Source organism: Schistocerca nitens, chromosome 4 (genome assembly GCF_023898315.1).
Source record: "Schistocerca nitens isolate TAMUIC-IGC-003100 chromosome 4, iqSchNite1.1, whole genome shotgun sequence".
NCBI classification, from domain to species: Eukaryota; Metazoa; Arthropoda; class Insecta; order Orthoptera; family Acrididae; genus Schistocerca; species Schistocerca nitens.
Genome location: NC_064617.1, coordinates 379,253,829 through 379,266,241, shown reverse-complemented (window position 1 = coordinate 379,266,241; position 12,413 = coordinate 379,253,829). Strand labels below are relative to the sequence as shown.

At 45.4% G+C, this 12,413-nt stretch overlaps 1 protein-coding gene across 1 annotated transcript in view; it reads right to left on the bottom strand.

The window, feature by feature from the left end:
• The window catches only part of LOC126252318 (protein gooseberry-neuro-like), a 173,578-nt gene that overhangs the window by 110,069 nt on the left and 51,096 nt on the right, over positions 1-12,413 (bottom strand). The window contains exons 2-3 of the mRNA XM_049953203.1: positions 9,485-9,788; positions 3,691-3,797 (exon numbers count right to left, since the gene is read on the bottom strand). Of these exons, the coding sequence (XP_049809160.1) occupies positions 3,691-3,797; positions 9,485-9,788 (411 nt within the window). The remainder of the gene's footprint in view (positions 1-3,690; positions 3,798-9,484; positions 9,789-12,413) is intronic.

The window sequence follows — 12,413 nt, the reverse complement described above, 5'->3', positions numbered from 1 at the left end:
AGTTAAAACATTTCCACTGGTCATCAAACTCCCCAGACATGAACATTATTGAGCATGTCTTGGATGCCTTCCAACGTGCTATTCAGAAGAGATCCGTCTGATAAAGTCAGCAGACGATAAAAACAAATTGCAAAACAATTTAGGCAAGACATAGGTATGGCGCGAAAAGTAGCAATTGACTCTAAATAATGCGAAGCATGAAGTCATCATCCACGTGAGTATTAAAGGGAATTCTCTAAATTTCGGTTACACGATAAATCACACTAACCTAATGATTTCAAACTGAAATAAATACTAAGGAATTACAATTAGGAATAACTTAAGTTGTGGGTAAAGCAAACCAAACACTACGATTTATTGGCAGAACACTTAGAAAATGAGACAGGTCTATTAAAGAGACTGCCTATACTAAGCGTGTACTGGAGTACTGCTGAGCGGCGTGGGATCCGCGTCATGTAGCATCAACGCAGAACATCGAAAAAGTTCAAAAAAGAGCACCTCGTTTTGTGTTGTAGTGAAATAGAGAAGAGAATGGCACGGATGTGACACGCGAATTGGAGTGATGTAGGGTCATTAAGGCATTGGTACACAATCGGCATGGATACCGAAACTATCCATTATGTAATTTTGAAATATGGAACTCCAGACTTAATTCATTACCCTACTAAACTATACAGTACCAGATGGCACACAAGGCAAGTTCCACAAGACTCGTGGCGTGACATCATTGATAAAGTACTGAAGAAATGGAACAGACTGCATGCACAGATTGGACAGGTGTTGATCTTCTCTCGGTGGTACGCAAAGTATTGGCCTCTTTCTTTTAAAATGGTTACAAGAAGCTCCAGACTGTTGATTAAGAAAAGAACAGGCTGGGTTTCGAATGGCAGATCCTGCTCTGAACAAATGAAAAATACAAATGTGTGCACTTAAATGACAGTGCAGCAGGCGGTACTACTGCACACAGTACGGGTGCCGTAAAACATATTTATATTCTTTCATATTTAGCGTTTTCTTAAGCGCAATAAAGGGGCTACACCATGACCACGAAAAACACCCCACATCGTAACACTTCACTATTGGTTCAAAATGGCTCTGTGGGAGTTGACATCTGAGGTCATGAATCCCCTAGAACTACTTAAACCTAACTAACCTAAGGACATCACAAACATCCATGCCCGAGGCAGGATTCACACCTGCGATCGTAGCAGGCTTGCGGTTCCTGACTGAAGCGCCTAGAACCGATCGGCCACAGCGACCGGCCAGCACTATTGGCACCACGCATGATTGCAGGTAAGGTTCTCAGACATTAGCCAAACCCAAAAGCCTTCTATCGGATTGTCACATGAGACTACATGATTCATCACTCAAAATCAGTCCGTTTGCCTTCATCCAGCACCCAATGTCGTCGCTCTTTACCCCAGTTCAAGTGTCGCTCAACACCGACTGCCACAATGTGTGACCTATGAGGAGCTACTCGACCATTGTACCCTATACTTTTTAACTCCCTATGCATAGTCGTTGAGCTACCTGGACTGCTGGTAGGACTTTGTAACTCAAAGTGATCCCTTCCGCGGTTCCCACGTAATATTTTACAACCATCCTCCGCAATACTCGTCTTTTCCAGTTTGTCAGTACATGTGGGCTGCCTGAACTTGGTTTAGCTGTTGTTCCTCCGCGTTTCCATTTTACAATCACATCACAAAAATCGCATTGGGCGGCTTTAGCAGGATTTCAGTGTTGCTAGTGGATTTGTTTACATAGATGACATCCAATGATTAATCCACGTTCGAAGTCAGTGAGCTCTGCTGACCGACCCACTGTGCTGTTACTACTTCTCTACTTACAACACAAGTTTTTTTCTTTGTTGTTATTTCATCGCATCGCCCTCGCCCCGCACGTGTGGGGAGTAGGAGCGGGGTGAGGCTGTCAGCGGTACAATGCTCCGCTCATCAGCCAAGAGCATTCTTAAAAAATGTAACAAAGATGAGAAAAAATTAGGAGGACTGTTTTTTGTTTTTAGATTTTAAAAAATTTAAGACGAACAGCTAAGTATATGAATAATATATACAATTTAAATACACAGTTGCAACGTGGTGAAATTCTATGAAAAAGAGCTGCACTTTCACTTCAAATGGGGACCTGCACTTGCTGAGAATTATTGTAGGAGGAGAGAATGTAACCCATAGGGTTGAAGAGTGTGAATAATAAGAGAGGAGTCTGTTAGGTAGGAAAACTTGGAGGTTATTTGTAGGAGTTGAAGTGGACAATGAGGAGACAGACTGTGGGAGAGACAGACGATGAGGAGTAGTGTGGTTTGTTGGTAGGGTAGTAATTAAAGAGGAAAGGAGTTGGGATGAATGGGGAGGGTAAAGAAGAGAGGATCTCTGATATTGAATGGGACTCGGTGAGGGGGAAGAGTTAAAGTTGGTAGAAGGGTAAATACTGGAGTGGATCTCATTTGTCTGGCAGAGGGAGTTGGTTGAAGTTGCGTTGGGATAGGATATGGAGTGTGTATAGGTGCAGGGACCGTGGGATGTGTTCGTAAAGGCGTGGAAACACACCAGGGTAGGTGATCAGAGGGGAGACAATAGGCTTATTGGAAACTAGTTTGCTGATAGTATAGGAGTTGCAGAGATATTCTATGAGGATGAGGTGGAATGGGAATTGGTGAGATGGTTGAGGATCCATGTGGGGTAAGTTAAACGGATGGGGAAAGCGAGATGGAGTGCGTGACGTTGGAAGATTTGGAGGGACTTATATGACTGTGGTGCGGCGGAGATCCATGCAATATGTGCATAGCGAAAGATGGGTGAGACCAGGGTGTTTGCGGAGGATGGGTCAGACCAGGGCGTCGTAGGGGTGGAGAATAGTTGAGTGGAGTGATACCGAAGTTCGGAGTGTTATTAGTTTTAGTCTATTGTGGGCTTTGTTGGATGGTTATTAGGTTAGGTTTCCACTTTAGTTTCCGGATGATGGTAAGTCCACAATCTTTTAGTGTGTCAGTTAATTGAATAGGACGATCGTAAATGGTAAGATAGAAGTCATGGAGGAGGAAGGTGCGGGTTGTTAGTCCTATAATTATTGCCAGAGTTTTGGAGGGATTGAACTTGGTTAGACCAGGAAGTAAAGTAATTGAGATGGATTTGGAGGGATTTTTGGGATTTCTGGAGTGTAGGGCAGAGGACGAGGAAAGCGGTGTCATCAGCAAACTGAAGGAGGTGAACTGGAGGAGGTGGTTTGAGCAAATCAGCAGTGTAGAGGAGATAAAGGGACAACACAAGACTCCACGCCTCCATTTTTCCTGCCGAGTCTTCTTCTCGTGACATGTAATGGTCAGTTCTGCAGTAGACAGGGATTTTCGGATTCTTTTGACCATATACTAAAGAAAATACATGTATTATGGATACAGCAGCATACTTTGCTGTCTGTGCTACGATCCGAGTGCCTTCTCCTGTTCATGAGATCAGCCTTTTTTCTTTCATTTAGATAAGCAATAAAACGAAGAAACTAAGATGACTGATCGTGCAAATTAATACACAGTAAAACTGATAAGTACGTAGCTCAGAAAACTACAAGTAGCGTTCTAAGACCTGTGCGCTCCAGAATGGCAGCTGTGGCGAGACAGGCCAACCCTGCCTCTCGGCTGCAGATGAAAGCTAGCGGCGGTTGCTGGCAGCACGCACTCACCGTCGGGCAGCTTGCCGTCGTCGTGTCCGTCGCGGCCCCTGAGCAGCCGCGAGATGGCGCTCACCGAGGGCGCCGTGCTGCGGTCGCACAGCCCGTCCTTGATCAGCCTGCAACACACGACACGCTCACCATCCAGTGCACTCCTGCCGGCTACCTGCTCTGTGGCAATTTTCCTCTAACAAAAATGTAAACAATGACATTAGAATTTAACAGGTAACCGGTTTTTCGCCAATCTGATTCATACTTTAAAACTTCGAGTTGCTGAATACATGCGTTGGAATAAACGTACTGAAATACTTATTCCAACGTATGTTTTCAGTAGCTCAAACAAAGACACCCACAAACCTTTAAAATTTATTGCGGAATAGTAATGTTGTTATGATATACAGGGTGAAAAGTATTTAAACCGACAAACTCTGGGAGGATGTAGGGGACATCAAAACAAATATTTTTCCGTAATGTCATTTTTTCCTATGAGGAGTATTTAAACCGGTAGAGGAAGATTTCTCTGGCGACAAATTAATTAAACCTCAAACACTTTTCCATTTTTTATGACCAAGAGACAACACATTAACACAACCCAATTTCAATTACAGTAGATTTCCAAAAATGCCTCCATTGACACGTAAACAAAGGTTACACCGTCGTATCATGTTCTGTCTGACACGGGAATAAACCCCAGGAGTATCCTGAATTGCCGGCCGCGGTGGTCTAGCGGTTCTGGCGCTGCAGTCCGGAACCGCGGGACTGCTACGGTCGCAGGTTCGAATCCTGCCTTGGGCATGGGTGTGTGTGATGTCCTTAGGTTAGTTAGGTTTAAGTAGTTCTAAGTTCTAGGGGACTTATGACCTAAGATGTTGAGTCCCATAGTGCTCAGAGCCATTTGAACCATTTTTTTAGTATCCTGAATTGTCCCTGCTGCTGCCACTATCCGGGCAACCAGATCCTCTAGTGATGCGACAGGAGTTGCGTAAACAAGATTGCGCATCTCTCCCCATACAAAAAAAAAAAAATCCAGAGGGGACATATCTGGGGATCGAGCCGGCCAGGATACAGGACCACTTCGGCCAATCCACGTTTCTGGGATCCGTCGGTCCAGGAATCGACGCACACGACGACTGAAATGTGCCGCTGCCCTGTCATGTTGGAACCACATGCGTTGTCTTGTAGGGAGCGGGACGTCTTCCAGCAATTCTGACAATGCTCTATCGATAAAATTGTAATAGTGCCTGTCATTTAATTGCCTGGGTAGCAGATACGGCCCAATTAAACAGTGCCCAACAACACCGACCCACACATTAACGAAGAACCGCACTTGATGAGCGCTAGTAACTGTGGCATGTGGGTTATCCTCGCTCCAAACATGCGAATTGTGCATGTTGAAGACTCCATCACGCCCGAAGGTAGCTTTATCGGTAAACAACACACAGGGTGGAAATGTAGGATGCATTTCACACTGTTCCAGGTACCAATGCGAAAACTGTGCTCTGGGTGGATTATCAACTGGTTCCAGGTTGTGAACACGCTGTAAGTGAAATGGACGTAATTACTCTCGAAGGACTGTTCTTACATTCGTCTGATTCGTCCACATGTTACGTGATATTGCACGAGTGCTGACTGAAGGATCCCGCTCCACATGCTGCAAGACAGCTTCCTCAAATTGGAGCGTTCTTACCAAGGGACGGCGTCCCTGTCCAGGTAATCTGCTAAATGACCCGGTCTCACACAGACGTTGGTACACAGCAGCAAAGGTCGTATGATGCGGGATACGGCGATTAGGATATTGTTGTTGATAAACCCGCTGTGCAGCTCGTCCGTTGTGGTGCGGTACGTAGTACGCACCAACCATATCAGTGTACTCACTCCAGGTGTATTGCTCCATTAGTAAACAGAGCCAATGCACTACTACACTGGTGGGCAGCAGTTGCCTACAACTGAAGAGCGTAATACGCTCTCTGACAACTGAAGATCATAATACGGCCTCTAACAACTGAAGAGCGTAATACGCCCTCTAACAACTGAAGATCGTAATACGGCCTCTAACAACTGAAGATCGTAATACGGCCTCTAACAACTGAAGAGCGTAATACGGCATCCACCGGTTTAAATAATCCTCATAGGAAAAAATAACATTAGGGAAAAATATTTCTTTTGATGTCTCCTACAACCCCCCAGAGTTTGTCGGTTTAAATACTTTTCACCCTGTATATTCTTTGCACCTGGAGAAAATGTTTCTGTTTTGCGATATGTTCTTTGCACCGACGATTCGATGCCGGCGTAAGGTAATCTGTCTCATTCTAATGTCGTGTACCATCGTTAGACCGGATCCATTTCTCTCGGTCGCCCTCATTTAAGTCTTTTATTTCTGCCCTTTGTAAGTTGGTGTACATTTTCTTGACGGACCGAGCTTAAGCTCCCGGACCTGTAATCATTGTCTTGAAACCAGGCACTTCTTCCATCGATTTCAGAGCCTCTTCACCTTGAGACTATTATTGATGTAATTGTAGTCCTTTATGTTCAGATCGTATTTGTTTAAAATAGTCTGTAGTCGAATTATATTTTCAGTAGAGTTGTGGTACCCGCTTCTGTCCTTCATCTACTATCACTTCGAATCTACTCCCTTCTAATCGTGTGAACAACGTCGAACACAGACGATAGTAAGATAAATGGATTAGATGCCTTAGGCCCGATGAGGACAGAGAGCATAGTAGCGGGTGTTTGTTTCCAAGTCATACGCGCTGCAGCGATTTCATAAAACTACAGGACGGTAGCTGCCTCATACAGGGTTGGTATAAATAAATAACAAGACAGCGACAGGTAGTCATTAAAGTAGTCTCCCCCCCCCCCCCAATTCTGTTTTGTGGTAGGAATGCTTTTCGTCTTATACCAAGGACTTTTCTGTAACTGATAGTTATCTGTTGCACAAATACCGTGATTTAACATTATATACCTGGGCGTGAGTGCCAAATCGTTTCTATGAATATTAATAGAGCATTAGTCCTAGTCTCTATCCCAAGCAGAAACATGTGCAGTGCAAATTTGAGTAATGAACTACAGAACGGCCGATCAGGGTTTACACTTCACCGAACATTTCAAGCAATTTTCCCTCATAGTGTTCAAGAGGTCGGATTTTACAGGAGGAGGAAAGATGTGCTGGTATGCACGTTGTGGCTGCATTATGAGCATTTATTTAAGAGGTAGGGCGTACTCCCGAAACTGTACTTACTTGGAACACAAGTAAAAATACTAATTCTTTGGTTCCACCCAAGCAAACGGTGATAACGTGCTAATGATCTTTTTTCAGCACGGACTGGGTGCATTAAGGATCGCAACATGGGCGTACAATTGCTCATAAACGAAGACTCGAACTCACAGAGTAATCAGAAGCGAGGTTCGCCAGTGTACATTAAAAACTGAATTGTCAAATACGGCCCGTGATTCAGATTGAAAAGAATAATGAAAGTTAACTGGGCCCAAGGTAAGTGAAGGTAATGGTGACCAATTCAGAAACAAATTTGGTTCCATCTGAATTTACATAAATCAGCACTAGAATCATCACTTAGAAGAATTCTGTACTGCTCATAACGACTGAGTTCGCTCTTTATTGATAATCCTAAATCGAAACTCTGGTCCAAAAAAAAAAAAAAAAAATCACCGTTCACGTGAAACAGCACGTCATACCTACTTGATCACGGAGCCGCCACTGATGCTGCGGATTGACTCCTCCGTGGCCTGGTTAATCCCGTGCAAAGTCTTAACTGCGCACAGGGAGTGAAGAGACTTGGTGGCAGCGCACAGATCAATCATTAACATGAGTTTACCAGTAAGAGGAGAGATGACGTCTGGTTCTTTAGACCTAAAATTTTCCACTCCATTCAACGGCTGAAATTTTGAAGGCTGCATCACTACGCTTCGATTCGAAAGGATGAAAAATGGTTCAAATGGCTCTGAGCACTATGGGACTTAACATCTGTGGTCATCAGTCCCCTAAAACTTAGAACTACTTAAACCTACCTAACCTAAGGACATCACACACATCCATGCCCGAGGCAGGATTCGAACCTGCGACCGTAGCAGTCGCGCGGTTCCGGACTGAGCGCCTAGAACCGCTAGACCACCGCGGCCGGCCGAAAGGATGAACCGCGTGGTTGCGTGGCTAGGGACGCGGAATGGGGCCAGGCGACGAAGTACACCGACAGACTGCCGTCACAGAAGATTACATTCAAGTGCCATTCATGGCTGCTACAGAAAAGCTATACCAAGAAATTCCACCTGAATTTGCCCAGCTGCATGCTTTTGTAATTACACTCACATTCATTCGGAATGAGCGATCATTCATGTTTGGAACAGGTGGTTATAGGTACATGTGCTGAGTATCGGTTGTGTCTGAGGTGAGAATAAACAAATATGGGGGCGTTCAACAAGAAGTGCAACATTTTTTTTCTGAAAGGAGGTTGTTTCATTCAGCAGTCCAATACACATTGTTATTCCCTATTCTTTTGGCCACGGAACCCTATTTTACAACGTAATCTCTGTTCAGTGTTACGGTCTTACGCCACGTAAGTGGGAGGGCCCGTATACTTGCATAGGACCACTCTGCTGGTCGCTCTCGTAACCATCTTCCTGCTGCAACAGCTTCTCCATCATCCACGTACAGCTTCCCAAGGAATGCATCCTTCATTGGGTCAGACAGATGGAAGTCAGGAAGTTCGCGATGTACGCTGCAGGGTCGATGAGGAACAACCGTACAATAAAGTTTTGTGAGCTCCTCTCTGATGTTATCATGAAGAAGCAAAAGTTCGTTTGCATTTTTGTGGTGACAGACACGCTGAAGACGTTTCTTCAATTGCCAGAGGGTAGTACAATACACTTCAGAGCTGGTCGTTGCACCTTGAGAGAGGACGATAAGAAGAATAAACCCTTCAGAGTCCTAGCGAGCCTTCGCTGTGATTTTAGCGGCTGAGGGCTATAAGTTTTTTCTTAGGAGGAAAAGTGGTGATGAGCCCCTCCTTGGATGGTCCTTCATCGCTCTTTATGATCTTCTACTATTCAGCGAGGAACCTAGCGAACACACACCTCTGAGTATCCTAAATGGCGGGCGAGTCTGTCAGCACTTCCGACAGAGGCGTCTAGTTGAGGAGCGAGGTGTCTGAGTTTGGTCTGTCGATTACCTCGAATGAGAGCGTCCACACGTTCCAAGATTGCAGGAGTCACAGCCATGTGCGGTCGGCTGGCACGTGGGAGATCGGACAAGTTCACGCGGCCTTCTGATCTTGACAGACGTCTCGCCCAATGACTCACCGTGCTTTTGTTCGAAGTCAGGTCTCCGTAAACATTCTGCAAGCGCCTATGAATATCTGCGATGTTACAGTTTTCCGCCAACAGAGACTCAATGACAGTCATATTACTGTCCTGTTTGGAACACACGTCCTTTATAGGCGCCTTTTTGAAGGCTCCGTATAGCTCCATCATCTGTCGGAACTTCATGAATCTATAAGGGCAAAAGTGGGAATATTCCACTGTTCCGCAACAAATTTTGCGGTTTTTCAATCAAAACTGTCCAAGAAAAAAATGTATTGCATTACTTCTTGAACTTTCGTGTACAAATTAAGTATCTAACGTGGTCTTCTACCCTGTCATGGAAAATATGGGCAAATGAAGGCAGAGAAAAGATTCTTTGCCGAATCTGATAAAGCAAATCCCACAAAACTGTATGAGGGAGGGATTGATTGACACATTTGAACCATATCAGAGACGGTGCGAGTGAAAATGGAAGGCAAGTAGGTGAACTCACCTGTCACGGATCTCCCAGCTGAAGATGCCGGGGTTCTCGCGGCGGTAGTGCTCGATGCGCGCCTCCACCTCCGGGGTGGCGACGCGCGGCTTGGAGCCGCCGATGACGCCGGGCCGGATGGAGCCCGTCTCCTGGTAGCGGTTGAGGATCTTGGAGACGCAGCCGTGGGACACGCGCAGCTGCCGCGAGATCACGCACGGCCGTACGCCCGCCGCCGCCATCTCGACGATCTTCAGACGGATGTGATTGGGCAGCGGCCGCCCGTTGATGAACACGCCGCCCAGCTGGTTCACGCGGCCCTGGCCTGTCGACACAGACGACGACAGCAGCGTCAAGAATCTGCTGCACAGGTAACTAAAGGCGAAGTAAGGCTATCGTTCACACGAAGACTGGATTTATGCGACTAGGGTTGAGCATTGAGTATACCTCTGAGATGTTGACGAGATTGAAACCGGTGACATATACAGTGAATGGACCGCTCCCCATAAGACCATGTGGAATGCGCTCTAAGAAGAAGGGGAAAAAAGAAACAGCGCAGCACGAAGGAATTATCCGAAAGGGACGAACATATTTTCAGAAAAAATGGATGATTTACTCAACAGAAAGAGCTTCACAAACTGAGCAAGTTACTAACGCGCTGGTCCACCTCTGGCCCTCATGCAAGCAGTTATTCGACTTGATATTTATTGATTTGTTGGATATCCTCCGAGGGATGTTTTTGTTGTGGTCCTCCGTCCAGAGACTGGTTTGATGCAGCTCTCCATGCTACTCTATCCTGTGCAAGCTTCTTCATCTCCGAGTAACTATTGCAACCCACATCCTTCTGAATCTGCTTAGTGTATTCATCTCTTGGTCTCCCTCTACGATTTTTAACCTCCACGCTGCCCTCCAATACTAAATTGGTGATCCCTTGATGCCTCAGAACATATCCTAGCAACCGATCCCTTCTTCCAGTAAAGTTGTGCCACAAGTCCCTCTTCTCTCCAATTCTACTTAGTACCTCCTCATTAGTTACGTGATCGACCCATCTAATCTTCAGCATTCTTCTGTAGCATCACATTTCGAAAGCTTCTTTCTCTTCTTCTCTATGCTATTTATCGTCCATGTTTCACTTCCATACATGGGTACACTCTATACAAATAATTTCAGAAAAGACTTCCTGACACTCAAATCTATACTCGATGTTAACAAATTTCTCTTCTTCAGAACTGCTTTCCTTGCCATAGCCAGTCTACATTTTATATCCTCTCTACTTCGGCCATCATCAGTTATTTTGCTCCCCAAATAGCACAACTCATTTACTACTTTAAGTGTCTCATTTCCTAATCTAATTCCCTCAGTATCACCTGATTTAATACGAATACATTCCATTATCCTCCATTTGCTTTTTTTGATGTTCGTCTTGTATCCTTCTTTCAAGATAGTGTCCATTCCGTTCAGCTGCTCTTCCAGTTCCTTTGTTGTCTCTGACAGAATTACAAAGCCGTCTGCAAACCTCAAAGTTTTTATTTCTTCACCACATATTTTAATTCCTTCTCCAGATTTTTGTTTCCTTTAGTGCTTGCTCAATATACAGATTGAATAACATCGGAGATAGGTTACAACCACTGCATCCCTTTCATACACCTCGACTCTTATAACTGCCATCTGGTTTCTGTACAAATTGTAAATAGCCTTCCGCTCCCTCTATTTGACTCCTGCCACCTTCAGAATTTGTCAGTCATCATTAGGAAAAGCTTTCTCTAGGTGTACAAAGGCTAGAAACGCCGGTTTTCGTTTCCTTAACCTGTTGTCTAAGATAAGTCGTAAGGTCAGTATAGTCTTGCGTGTTTCAGCGTTTCTACGGAATCCAAACTGATTTTCCCCGAGATCTGCTTCCACCAGTGTTTCTATTCGTCTGTAAAGGGATATCATACTAAATTATGTCCAATTGGCCTGTTGGATGGTTAAAATCCCGAGCTCAATGGAGGCCCCTGCCGGTATTACTTCAATCGGTTTCAGTTAAGGATAGATCCGGCGACCTTGCAGGAAGATAAGCAGTAGAAATTCTCGCCGTGTGCGGGCGGGCATTAAAGTGCTGAAATGAAAGACCAGGACGGCTTGTCGTGAAGGGCAACAAAAAGAAGTGCAGAATATTGTCGACGTACCATTGTGCCGTAAGGGAGCCGCGGATGAAATCCAAATGGATCCTGTTATGAAATGAAGTGGCATCACTCCTGATAGTCGGGCCTTATCGCGGGTGACAGTCAAGTTCGTATCCTAGCGCTGTCCATGGCGTGTCAAGAGACGCCTTCGGCCTTTGACGAAGTAGAACTGCCTTCAACGATGAGTTCCACTCCGAACTGAGCCCCGTTGACCTGGCTGTCACCCCCCCCCCCCCCTCCCCTGCGGCCCGACTGGCAGGAGTGACGCTATTTCATTTCATAACAGGATCCCTTTGGTTTTCGTGCGCGGCTCCCTTACGGCACAATGGTGCGTTGACAATATTCTACGCCCCGTTTTGTTGCCTTTCATGGCAAGTCATCGTGGGCTCACATTTCATCAAGATAATGTCGGCCCGTACACGGCGAGAATTTCCACTGCTTATCTTCGTGACTGCCAAATCAGCAAGCTCGGTAGATCTCTCCCAAATGAGAATGTTTGGAGCGTTATGGGCAGGGTCTTCCAGTCAGCTCGGGATTTTGACGAGCTAACGCACCAGTTGGACAGAATGTGGCACGATATCCTCCAAGAGGGCATCTAAAAACTCTACCAATCAATGCCAAGCCGAATAACTGCTTGGATAAGGGCCAGAGATGGGCCAACGAGTTATTGGCTTGCTCGAGTAAATCATCCAATTTTACTGAAACTGTAATCAATTGTTTGCCTGTACATGTACGTCACATCTCCCGACCGGTCGACCGGTTTCTTCGTGGTGCGTCAGGTTTTT